Source organism: Nyctereutes procyonoides, unplaced genomic scaffold, assembly GCF_905146905.1.
Source record: "Nyctereutes procyonoides isolate TBG_1078 unplaced genomic scaffold, NYPRO_anot_genome, whole genome shotgun sequence".
Lineage (NCBI taxonomy): Eukaryota > Metazoa > Chordata > Mammalia > Carnivora > Canidae > Nyctereutes > Nyctereutes procyonoides.
In genome coordinates, this window is record NW_026575020.1 from 16,917,230 (window position 1) to 16,930,648 (window position 13,419).

General features: G+C 35.1%; 1 protein-coding gene across 1 annotated transcript in view; it reads left to right on the top strand.

Annotated features, from left to right (window-relative positions):
* BRIP1 (BRCA1 interacting helicase 1) overlaps positions 1–13,419 on the top strand; it is a 184,281-nt gene that overhangs the window by 163,704 nt on the left and 7,158 nt on the right. Inside the window, exon 18 of the mRNA XM_055325293.1 lies at positions 11,906–11,988. Within this exon, the coding sequence (XP_055181268.1) occupies positions 11,906–11,988 (83 nt within the window). The remainder of the gene's footprint in view (positions 1–11,905; positions 11,989–13,419) is intronic.

Here is a 13,419-nt window from a genome sequence, read left to right on the forward strand (position 1 = left end):
AGAGAAATAGAGAAGTCTGAAAGTATATTTGAAGATTTCATTTCCTCTTTCCTTAAGGAATAGACAGAAAACCAATAAAAATACAGAAGATTTGAACAATGCTATTAACCAACTGTATTGAATTGACATTATAGATACTCCATACAACATTAGAATAATGTTTCCAAGTGTGCAAGGAACATTTATTAAAACAGATCATATGCTGTATGATAAACTTTACATTTTTAAAAGAATTGAAATCCTAATTTGTTCTCTGATCAAAATGGAATTAAACAATTAAATTAGAAATCAGTAACACTTGACAGAAAAAGAACCCCAAATACTAGGAAATTAAAAACATACTTTTTTTTTACAGTAAATGTCTAGTAATTTTTTAAATTTAAATTGTAATTAGTTGACATACAGTTCAATATTGGCTTTAGGAGCAGAGTTCTGTGGTTCATCATTTACTTGTAACACCCAGTGCTCATCATAGCAAGTGGCCTCCTTAATATTCATCATCCATCTATCCCATACCTCTCCCACCTCCATCAACCTCAGTTCTCTATAATTAAGAGTCTCTCATTTTTTCATCATTTGTGTCCCACACTCTCCTTGTTCATCTATTTTGTTTCTTAAATTCCACATATGAGTGAAATTATAAATATATTTCTAGTGGTGCCTGGGTGGCACTGTCAGTTGGGCTTCTGACTCTTGGTTTCAGTTCAGGTTGTGAACTCAGGGTCATGGGATCCAGCCCTATGTCAAACTCCACACTCAACACAAAGTCTGCTTTATTTAGACTCTTTGTCCTCCTCTCCACCCCCTAGAATGAATAAATAAATCTTTAAAAAAAAAAAAAGCATACTTCTAAATAATCTATAGGTAAAGCAGAGAATCTTAGGAAAATTAGAAAATACTTTGAGTTAATCAAAATGAAAATATATCCAAATATGTGGGCTGCATCTATAGCAGTGCCCAGTGAGAAATTTGTATCATTAAATGCTTATTTTAAAAAAGAAGAAAGGTCTCAAATCAATAATCTAAGCTTCTACCTTAAGCTAGGAGAAGAAAAGTAAAATATATATAAAGCACACAAAAAATGAAATAATAAAGATAAAAGTATAAATCCATGAGTTTGAAAACAAAGGAAATCAATGAAACTAAAAATTGAGAAATTGATTTTATTTAAGATTATTTATTAGAGTAAGCACAAGTGTGAGGAGCAGAGGGAGAGGAATGAATCTTAAGCAGACTCTCTGCTGAGTGCAGAGCTCAGTGCAGGGCTCTATTTCAAAACCCTGAGATCACAACCTGAGCTGAAACCAAGAGTCAGATGCTCACCTGACTGCACCATCCAGGCGCCCCTAAAAAATTGATTTTAAAAAGATCAGTAAAAAAGAGAAGCCACAAATTAACAATCTCCAGAATAAAAGAAGTCATAGTACTATATACTCGCAGATATTAAAAATATGGGAAAAACTATACTATATGCATACATTCAACAACTTAGATGTGACAAACTAATTCCCTCAAACCCACAAAGTACCACACTCACTCAAGATGAAATAGATAACTTGAATAGTCAGTCCTCTTTCTAGTAAAGAAACAACTTGTAGTTTGAAAATAAATCACCTAGATGGGTTCACTAGCAAATTACCAAGCATTTAAAGAAGAAGTAACACCCAATTCCATTTGATCTCTTCTAGAAAATAGATGGTATGGGGCACGTGGGTAGCTTAGTGGGTTAAGCATCTGCCCTTGGCTCACGTGATGATCTCAGGGTCCTGGGATTGAGCCCCAAGTCAGGCTTCGTGCTCAGTGGGATGTCTGCTTCTCCCACATCCTCTGCCCCATTCACCCCCAATCATTCTCTCTTTCTCCCTCTCTCTCTCTCAAATAGGTAAAATCCTTTTTTAAAAAATAGAACCCTTCCCAATTCATTTATGAGCCCAGTACTATCTTGCAACCAAAACTAAATGAAGACAATATAAAACAAGAAAGAAAGAAAGAAAGAAAGAAAGAAAGAAAGAAAGAAAGAAAGAAAACTGTAGACTAATACCTGTCAAAAATATAAGTGAAAATATTCTTAAATTAGGTGAGATGTACAAAAATGACAAAGACCTCTGAAAATTCTTTAATAAAGGAATGAGAAAACAGGCCATATAGAATCAACTTTTTCGAAACTATAAATTAACCAGTTTACAACATTCCAGGAAACATTTATTCATGAAAATTGCTGAATCTCATTAAGAACAGTGAATATGGGGATCCCTGGGTGGTTCGGCAGTTTCACGCCTGCCTTTGGCCCAAGGCGTGATCCTGGAGTCCCGGGATCGAGTCCCCCGTCGGGCTCCCGGCATGGAGCCTGCTTCTTCCTCTGCCTGTGTCTCTGCCTCTCTCTCTCTCTCTCTCTCTCTCTCTCTCTCTCTATGTCTATCATAAATAAATAAAAATAAATTTAAAAAAAAGAACAGTGAATATTGTGACATTTTCACTTGCCCAGTTCCCATTCCCCTCTCTTCAAGTTCACAGTAGTTTTAAATCCTAGTGAAAGCCAGCATTCTGCCTGCCAGAGAAGAGGCTGGATCTTATTCCTTGAGATTCCTTGAGAATTGTCATTATGGAACCTCTCGTGATTTCCTGGACAGGGCTATCTTATATGACCTGATTAGGACCTCACACAGGCAATTTTTTAATTTCACAGCATCCTGAAATGACAATTAAATTTGGGTCAAGTAATAAGCTAACTAAAACAGCTTAATTGGAAAAGCTAGCAAATGAGATATACATAGAGGGCTTTAAAAGTTCTGACATATTCCTGGGACTTTAGTGGGCCATGCCCATATGTACAATGGTGCATGTAACCAGGGATGTGCCACATGGTCAGGAAAACCTGAGAAGCCCCTAAGCTCTCACCTATGGCTGACTTTGAGGCTCTGTTGAAGCAGGAAGTGAAGACTATGGCAGAGTTGTTACCTGCCTTACTGAGGATGTTGAAAAATGTGTGCAAAGCCTCTTGGCAAATGATACATATATTGGTTACAGATGTTTAAAGAAATCTTTGTCTAGTCATTAACTGGCCACTAAGCTGATCTAGCAGTGGTCACACATGACAGAACATAGACTTTAAAGAATTATTTTTAGAAAGTCACAACAGCAACAAAAAAATCCTTGAGCAGAGGGAAGAATCTGAATTCTAAAGTTGCCACATTGTGTTATTTAAAATGTACTTTTGCAACAAAAATGATATATTCAAAGAAAGAATATATGTCTCATACACATGAGAAAAAACAATCAATAGAAAGTGTCCTTAAGATAATCCAGTCATTGTAGTGAATGTATAAAGCTACTTTAAATACGGTCAAAGAAATAAGGAAATTATGTCTAAAGAACTATAGGAAACTATGAGAATGATGTCTCACCAAATAGAATGTCTTAAGATAGAATCAATAATAATATCAAATTTTTTAAAAGAACTTCATGGGAATTCTAGATTTGAAAAGTTCAATAACTGAAATGAAGAATTCATTAGAGTGACTCAACAGCTATTTTGAGCAGGAAGAAGACTCCGTTTACTTAAAAGTAAGTCAATTGAGATTATCTAGTCTGAGGACTAGAAAGGAAAAGAATGAAGAATAATGAACATAGCCTCAGAGACCTGTAGAAGAACCCCATCAAGCATACCAATGTTCACATAATGGGAGTCTTAGAAGGAGAGAAGAGAGAGAAAGGAACAGAAAGATTAGTTGAAGAAGTAAGGCTGGAAACTTCCCAAATTTGATGAAAAACATTAATCTGCACATATAAGAAAACCGGCAAATTTGAAGTAATTTAAAATCAAAGAGATCCATACGTATACATGTCATAAACCACTAACAAAGAGAATCTAGAGAACAGCAAGAGAAAACAACTCACAAGACATTTTCAATAATTTTAGCAGATATCTTATTGGAAACTCTGGGAAGCAGAAGGCAATGAACTGACATTTAAAGATAAAGACTGTCAATCAACTCTGTATCTAATAAAACTATCGTTCAAAAATGAAGGAGAAATTAAGACATTCCCAATAAACAAAAACTGAGAGAATTAATGTCCAAAAAATTTGTCCTACAGCAAATACTACAGAGAGTCTTTTTCTGGTTGAAATGAAAAAACAATAGGCAGACATATAGACATATGTCTATATAATAGATATAACCATATGAAGAAATAAAGAGCATTCTGTAAAGGTAATTTCATAGATAAATATAAAAAGTAATGTAAGTGTATTTTATAGCTCTTTTTATCCTATTCGATTTTTTTTTAAAAAACAACTGCATAAAGCAGTCATTTTAAATATGTGGTGATAGGCATTGTCATGAACCACCACAGGTTCGGTAATTCACTAGGAGCAGGGATACATTTGTCATATAGTTAGTTGTATGCACATGTAGGATTTATTACATTGAAAAAATACCAGGCAGGGGATCCCTGGGTGGCGCAGTCGTTTGGCGCCTGCCTTTGGCCCAGGGCACGATCCTGGAGACCCGGGATCGAATCCCACATCGAGCTTCCGGTGCATGGAGCCTGCTTCTCCCTCTGCCTGTGTCTCTGCCTCTCTCTCTCTCTGTGACTATCATAAATAAATAAAAATTAAAAAAAAATACCAGGCAAAATCAGCAAACAGAATAGGTACATGGGCAAAGTCTAGGGGAAATTAGGTAAAAGCTTCCAAGGCTCCTCTCTCAGTGGGGTCATATAGGACACACTTAATTCCCAACAGCGATTATGGTAACATGTATGAGATATTGCCAATTAGGGGAGCTCATTAAAGACTCAGGACCTAGTATTTTTATTTGGGGCTATTCACATAGCCTCTGCCTAGCACTTCCCCAAAGTTCTACCTCTTAGAAACAGATGTTTCTAAGCAGATGTTCAGCTTAATCATTGTTTACCCAAACATTTTCTTTTTTAAATTTTTGTTTATTGGGCAGCCCAGGTGGCTTAGGGGTTTAGCACCGCCTTCGGCCCGGGGCCTGATCCTGGAGACCTGGGATCGAGTCCCACATCGGGCTCCCTGCATGGAGCCTGATTCTCCCTCTGCCTGTGTCTGTGTCTCTGTCTCTCTCTCTCTCTGTGCCTCTTATGAATAAATAAATAAAATCTTTAAAAAAAAATTTTTTTTGTTTATTTATTCATGAGAGACACAGAAGTAGAGACATAGGCAGAGGGAGAAGCAGGTTCCCCACAGGGAGCCTGATGCAGGACTTGATCCCAGGACCCCAGGATTACAACCTGAGCCAAAGGCAAATGCTCAACCCCTGAGCCACCCAGGCACCCTTGCACAAACATTTTAAACCTAGGGAGCCTCTCCTATCAGTCAATGATTTGAACCCTCCTGAAATCTAAGTTCCTAAACACCAAAGTCTACCTTGTATGCAGGCCTCTCTAGAGATAAGCATTTTAGCCTGCTGTTACCTCTTTTCTGCACAGGCATACAGTGTATAAAGATATAATTTATATTACAGTAATAAGAAAGATGAGGGGAGAAGGAACAGAATTATATAGAAGCAACATTTTTATATACTATTGAAATTAAGTTGGTATTAATCCAAATTATAAGTTAAACTGTTAATTTATAATCCTCAAAGTAGCCACAAATAAAATAACTCAAAATAATATAAAATGACAAGAACTTAACATGATACATAAAAATATCTGTTGCACACAGGGGGTTTCTGGGGAGCTCAGTTGGTTAAGCATCTGTCTCAATTTCAGCTCAGGTCATGATCTCAGGATCCTGAGATCAAGCCCCATATTGAGCTCCATGCTCAGTGGGGAGTCTGCTTGAGGATTCTCTATCTCCCTCTAAAATAAATAAATTTAAAGATTGGTTTATTTATTTTAGAAAGAGGGCACACAAGCAGGAGGGGCTAGGAGAGGGAGAGAAAATCCCAAGTAGACTCTCTGAAGGTGAAACCTGACATGGAGCTCGATCCCACAACCATGAGATCATGACCTGCGACAAAGCACAGACAAAGCAAACCCACTGTGCCACCCAGGCACCCCAATAAATAAAACTTTTAAAAAATATATTGCACAGAAAAGAAGCCAATAATGGGAAAATAGTGAAAAAAAATTAAGACATAGAAAACAAATAGTAAAGTATGAAATAGCTAAGTAAATCCTATCTTATCAGTAATTACACCAAATGTAAATTGCATTAAGCACTGCAGTCAAGACAAAGATTTGCAAGATGCATTAAAAAAAAAAAATACAACCCATCTAAATGCTACCTGTGAGAGAAACACTCTAGTTAAGCATGTGCACGTGCACACATGCAAATAGATTTAGGTAGATAGATGGGGAAAAGATTTACCATGTGAACAGTAAACATAAGTAAGCTGGTTGATTATACTGATATCAGACAAAATAGATTTTAAGACAAAAATTGTTAATAGAATATTCTATAATGTTTCATTTCATCAAGAATATGTAACATTCAGCTTTGCAAACATATACACAGATAGGCAACTAACAAAAGGACCCTAAATCATATGTAGCAAAAACTGTCAGTTCAACAATTAAATAGTTGGATACTTTATTACCCTTTCAATAATAGAACGGTTAGAAAGTAAATCGATCGGGATCCCTGGGTGGCGCAGCGGTTTAGCGCCTGCCTTTGGCCCAGGGTGCGATCCTGGAGACTCGGGATCGAATCCCACGTCGGGCTCCCGGTGCATGGAGCCTGTTTCTCCCTCTGCCTGTGTCTCTGCCTCTCTCTCTCTCTCTCTCTCTCTCTCTCTCTGTGTGTGTGTGTGTGTGACTATCATAAAAAAAAAAAAGAAAGAAAGTAAATCGATCAAAAATGTGAGACGTGAACACTATAACCCAACAATTACAAACCTAACATATCTATTACACTCCACCTTCCTAAGGTGCATGGAGCATATTCTTCAAGATAGGCTACAAAATAAGTCTTCAATAAATTGAGTGGTTAAAATCATAGGAAGTATCTTTTCTGATCTCAGTGGAATGAAACTAGAAATCAAGAATAGCAGAGAAAATGGGAAACTCATGTGGAAATTAAAGAACACGTTTTTAACCATTGGATCCAAGAAGATACCTTGCAATGAGTGAAAATGAAAACACAGTGTACCAAAATTTTGAGGATACAATGAAAGCATTGCTCATTAAGAAACTTATATTTGTAAATGCCTATTTCTTTTTAAAGAGAGATCTAAAATCAGTAGTCTAACCTCCTTTCTTAAGGAATTAGGAAAAGAAGGGCAAGCTAAGCCCAAGGCGAGCAGATCAAAGGGATAATAGATATTAGAGTGGAAATAAAGAAGAGAGAGAATAGAAAATTCAATAGAAAAAAATAACAAAAGTTTTTTTTTAAGATTTTATTTATTCATGAGAGACACAGAGAGAGAGAGACAGAGACACAGGCAGAGGGATAAGCAGGCTCCATGCAGGGAGCCCGATGTGGGACTCGATCCCAGGCCCCCAGGATCACACCCCGGGCTGAAGGCAGCACTAAACTGTGGAGCCACCAGGGCTTTTTTTTTTTTTAAGTTGGTTCTTTGAAAAGATAAAATTGACAACCTTTAACTGGACTAACCAAGAGAAAATACAGAAAGGACTTAAATTACTAAAATTAGGAATGAAAGAGGGGATGTGACTACCAACCCCATAGAAATATAAAGCCTTATAAGAGAATGCCTTGAACAATTCCATGACAACAAATTACATCACTTAGATGCGATGTACAAATTCATAGAAAAACATAAGCTACTGTAACTGATACAACAAGAAGATCTGAATAGATCTATAAAAGTAAAGAGATAAAAAAATTAGTAATCAGAAAGTTTCCCATAAAGAAAAGCTCAGGACCAAATGGCTTCACTGATGAGTTCTAGTAAATACTTGAAGAATTAACACCAGTCCTTTACAAGCTCTTATGAAAAATAGAAGGACAAACATGTATCAACGTATTCCATGAGGCCAGTATTGCCTGTTACCAAAGTCAAAGCCCTCACATGAAAAAAAAAATTACACAACAGTATCTCTTATGGGTGTAGATGCAAAAATTCTTAATGGAAAATAGAAAGCTGAATCCAGTAATTTACTAACAAATTATACACATTGACCATATGGGTTTTATTCTGGGAATGCAAGTTTGGTTCAACCTCCAACCAATTTTACTGCTCCAACTAAAGTCAATGTAATATACCATATGGTGGAATAAAATACAAAAAACACAAGATCTTCTTAAGAGAAGAAAGAAAAGCATTTGACAGTATCTAATATATTTTCATCACAAAACACTCAGTAGAAATAGAAGGGCATCTGTGACAAAATAGTTAACATTTCAATAGTGAAAGACTGAAAGTTTGCCCCTTTGTTTGGAAATAAAATAAGGATGTCCACTCTCATCACTTGTATTCAGTATTGTATTAGAGTTTTTACACAGGACAAATAAGCAAAAAAGATAGAAAGGAAGGCAGGCAGGCAAGCAAAGAGAGAAAGAAAGGAAGGAAGCGAGAGAAAGAAAAAAAAGTAGTTGGATTTGAAAAGAAGTAAAATTATTTTAAACTTTGCAAATGACATGGTATTCCAGATAGAATAGAATTCTTATATCCATAAAACATAACTATTAGAGCTAATAAGCAAGTGCAATAAGTTATAACATTCAGTATACAAAAATCAATCACCTTATATACAGTGGGAATAAACAATCCAAAAAAATTAAGAAATTCTATTTACATATTGTTGTATGGTAACAAATGATAGCTACACTTGTCATAAGCATAGTATAACATATAGGTTTGTTAAATCACTATGTTAAGATCTGAAACTAATGTGAAATTTTGTGTTAACTATATTTCAATAAAAATAAATTTTAAGTTTTTCATCTCTAATAGCATCAAAAGAGTAAGATGCTTAGGAGTAACTTTAACAAAAGAAATGCCAGACTTTACACCAAAATCTGCAAAATATTGTTGAAAAAATTTTAAATAAATGAGAAATAATTCCATGATGATGGATTGGAAGGCTTATTTTTAAAATAACAATATTCCCCCTAATTAATCTACAGAGATTTAGTGCAGTTCCAAAATCCCACTGGATTTCATGTAGAAATTGAGAAAGCTGATCCTAAAATTCATATGGAAATTGAAAGAAACTCATTTTAGTCACAAAAATATTGAAATAGAACAAAATTGGAGAACGAGCGGTTCTCAATTTCAAACATATGCAGTGCTACAATAATCGAGACTGTGTTGTACTGACATAATATAGACATATAGAACAAGGGAGTAGAGTTGAAGGTCCAGGAAACTCCAATATTTACAGTAAGTTGATTTTTGACAAAAGTGCCAAGACAGAGGGAGAAGAAAATGGTGGAGTAGGAGGACCTTAGGCTTGTCTTGTCCCATGAACACAACTATGTAACTACCAAATCATCTTAAATACCCCAGAAATCAACCTAAAAACTGACAGAACAAACAACACAACTAAAGGGAGAGCAGGGGCCACACTGAAGAAGGTATAGTATGCTCCTTGCTGTTCCTTGACTATGTCAGATAAGCTCTTGTACCAAGGTCTTTGCATTTGCATTTCTCTTTGCTACAAAACTTCCTTTCCACATATATACACAGCCTATTCCCTTACCTGTGAAGGATCTGTGTTCAAATGATGTTTTTTCAGGTGCTCAATATTACTGTATTTAAAAATTTAGCGCCCCCAACATTCCCTATTCTCTATTTTTTCCTTAATACTTAGTATATTCTCATATACTCTATAATTTTCCTACTTTCTGCCATGGACTGAATTGTGCCCCCACCCCTCAAATTCATATGTTGAAGCCCTAATCCCCAATGTAATGCTTTTTGGAGATGAGGCCTTTGAAAGGTAGTTAGGTTTAGACGATGTCATTCACACGGGCCCTCATGATGGGATTAGTGCCCTTAGAAGAAGAGATACCAGAGAACTTGCATGTCTCTTCCTCTCACCCTCACACAGTGAGATGGCTGACATCTGCAAGCCAGGAGGATAACCTCACCAGGGAACTAATAAGTTCACACCACTTTCTTGCACTTCCCAGCCTCAAGAAATGTGAGAAATAAATTCCTATTCGTTAAGCACCAACCCCCCCCTTAATGTGTCAAGACAATTCAATAGGGAAAGAAAATCTTTTTAACAGATGGTGCTGGAATGACTGGCTATCCATATGCAAAAGAAAGAAGTTAGTTCCCTTCCTCACACCATATATAAAAATTAATTCAAAATGGGTCAAAGACTAATGAGGTGTAAATCTTCTTGTCCTTGGATTAGGCAGTGGTTTCTTAAATCTGACATCAGCAGCATAACTAAAAAAAAAATTAGATAAGTTGGGCTTTGTCAAAGTCAAAACTTTTGTTCTTCAAAGAATGCTACTAAAAATGGAAAAAATTCACAGATGGGAGAAAATAGTTGCAAAAAGTGTTTCTGATAAGGGTGTAGCATCCAGAATATATAAAGAACTTTTATAATTCAACAATAAGAAGATAAATAATGCAATTCAAAAATGGGCTAATAACTTGGATAGGCATTTCTCCAAGGGATATACAAGTGGCCAGTATACACATGAAAGGATGCTCAGTAATAAAAATAAATTAATAAATAAATAAAAAAAAGAAAGGATGCTCAGCATCACTATTTATTAGGGAATTGCAAATCAAAACCACAGTGAAATGATACTTCACATTTCCTACAGAACATATAATGAAAAAGTGGATAATAAGTGTTGATGAGGGTATGGGGAAATTGGAAACCTCACACAAAGCTGACAGGAATGTAAAATTGTGCAAGTGCTTCAGAAAGAAAGTGTGGTAGTTCCTCAAAAAGTTAAATATTGAATTCTGTACAATCCACCAATTCCACTCCTAGTTGGATTCATACGAATATTTGTACCAAATGTTCAAAGCAGCATTATTCATAACAATCAAAATGTGGAAACAACCCTAATACTCATTAACTCTCCACCAAGGCACCACTCGACAGGGGGCTCAAATCTCAGAACCCTCAGATCATGACCTGAGTTGAAATCAGGAATCAGACACTTAAGCAACTGAGCCACCCAGGCACCCTTGAATAATTTTTAAGATTAAAAATTTTTTTAGCAAACCAAATATGACAATCTGTAAAAAGAATAATGCACCATAACAACATGTGGTTACTATCTAAGGAATGAAAGTCTGGCCCTCTATTTGAAGTTTTGCCAATGTGCTTCACCATGCTAACAGTCTAAAGAAGAAAAACTACATGATCGTAACAATTGATACTTCCGAGGTTTCTTTTTTACAAAATTAAACATTCATTAATGATGAAAACTCATTAAACTAGAACAAAGGTCATTTACATAAAATCTACTAATCTACTAATATGATACCAAGGGTTAAAAAAAAAAAACAGTCTGTGTGGCTAAGATTTTGGAAAATATTTTCAATAATATTTTGGCTTTCAAAATAGAATGCATATAACATTTTTAATATAAGTCAATAGTTGGCAAAAATTGATTTTTTAATATACCTACTTTGGTATATTATATTGAACCATTTCTATAACCTTGCTCATAATAGCAAAGCTTTGATTAAAGGAATATTCCACTGATATATCACTGACTTTCTCATTCTTTGATCTGTCCCATGAGAAATTTGGCTTTTCTTTTTTTTTTTTTTTTTAAGCTTTATTTATTTTAGAAAGAGAGCACAAGTAGGAAGGCAGGGACTCCCTGCTAAGTATGGAGCCCAGTGCAGGGCTCAATCTCACCATTCTGAGATCACAAACTGTTACAAAATGAAGAGCCAGAGGCTTAATCAACTGCACCACCAAAGCGCCCTGTTAGTTTTTATTTTCAAGTTTATTTTTGTTTGAGTTTTCTCCCTATTTCTTTTTATAGGTGTATTCGACACAAAAATGATTGGGGAGCTCTTATTCTAGTGGATGATCGCTTCAGGAGTAATCCCAGTAGATATATATCTGGTAAGATTCTCAGATGGGCTTAAAGTAAGAAATAATAATGATCTTTGGCATTTGATAACTACTAGTTTTAAAGAAAAATTTTGCACAGAATTTGTTTTACTAAATCAAACTTGGAAAAATTCACATTGTTGGGAAATCTAGCCTTAATAATGCTTGTGTTTATAAAAAAAAATAGAAGAATCTGGTTAGATACTAACATAGTATTAATCAGGATCCTTCAGTTTCATAGAATGTAGGATTTAATTAAGTAACAGAGTATTTAGCATTGTAAGGGGGGAAAAAGGCTGTTCACAAAAATGAATTTTCCAGGAAATAAGTTTTTACATGTAAGCATGTAAGCAATCTCCTTTGGCTGCTTAGAATTCCTTATTCTTTCATTCTGGAATATACTGAAGTTTGTTTATTTAGATATGCTTCAGCTGTTCTACAGTTTATGTTAGTCAGAACTAGTACTTTCTAAAAGAAAAAAAGCACCATGTGGGTCTCAAGATGAAATAGATGGTCATTTTTTGCCCACTTAGATGAACAAGTACTATGTGCCTATAGTTTCTATCCAGTAGTCAGAGTCCCTTTAGAGTCAATACCAGGAATCCATCTGTTATTAAAGAACTGTTAGGAATACTTGCATCTGTATTATCTTTAAAGCTTAAAAAGTTCATACCATACAATGATAGAGATGCAGAATTTTAAGTTTCTTTCAGATTAGCTACCTGTAGTATGGGCTTTTTTTTTTTTTCTATCCCAGAGCCTAATATTTGGTTTGGTATTAAAATGTATCCACCTGGTTTAAAATAGCAAGTGCTTTATTAGTCTTTTCTCCCCTTTCCATGTAAAGCAAGCCATTGTGCTTAGGTCCAGATATAACTAAAAGAAAAATGTTAAGTGCTTATGTTTAGTCAGCAGATGGAGCTCAGATTCTTTGTGTTTTCAAAAGCAAATGGACATTTTGCACCAAAAAGGCTTTCTTTGATTACAGAAAGTTCCAAACATGAAAGAAGTTTATAACTAAAAATTGTCCATTTTAGAAAGTTTCTTGTTTAATTGGTATTATTATTTTCCCCAAGTTAACAAAAATAAAGAACTTTAAGGGAAATGTTTATTTAAAATGTGCTTCTAGGGCTACCTGACTGCCTCAGTAGATAGAACATGTGACTCTTGATCTTGGGATTGTAAATTTGAGCCCCCCATGTTGGGTGTGGAGATTACTTAAAAATAAAATCATTAAAAAATTAAAAATTAAAATATTCTTCTTGCCAACTATACTTCAACTAAAAAATGAAAAATATGAAAAAAAGTTTTTCTTATTTTAAAATCTTGAAGTTAAATTTTTACCTGATCAAATTTGATTTTTTTAAAAATTGTATTTTTTTCGTATGTATAGCCAATGTGAGGCTCGAACTTAAAATCCCAAGATCAAGAGTTGCATGCTCC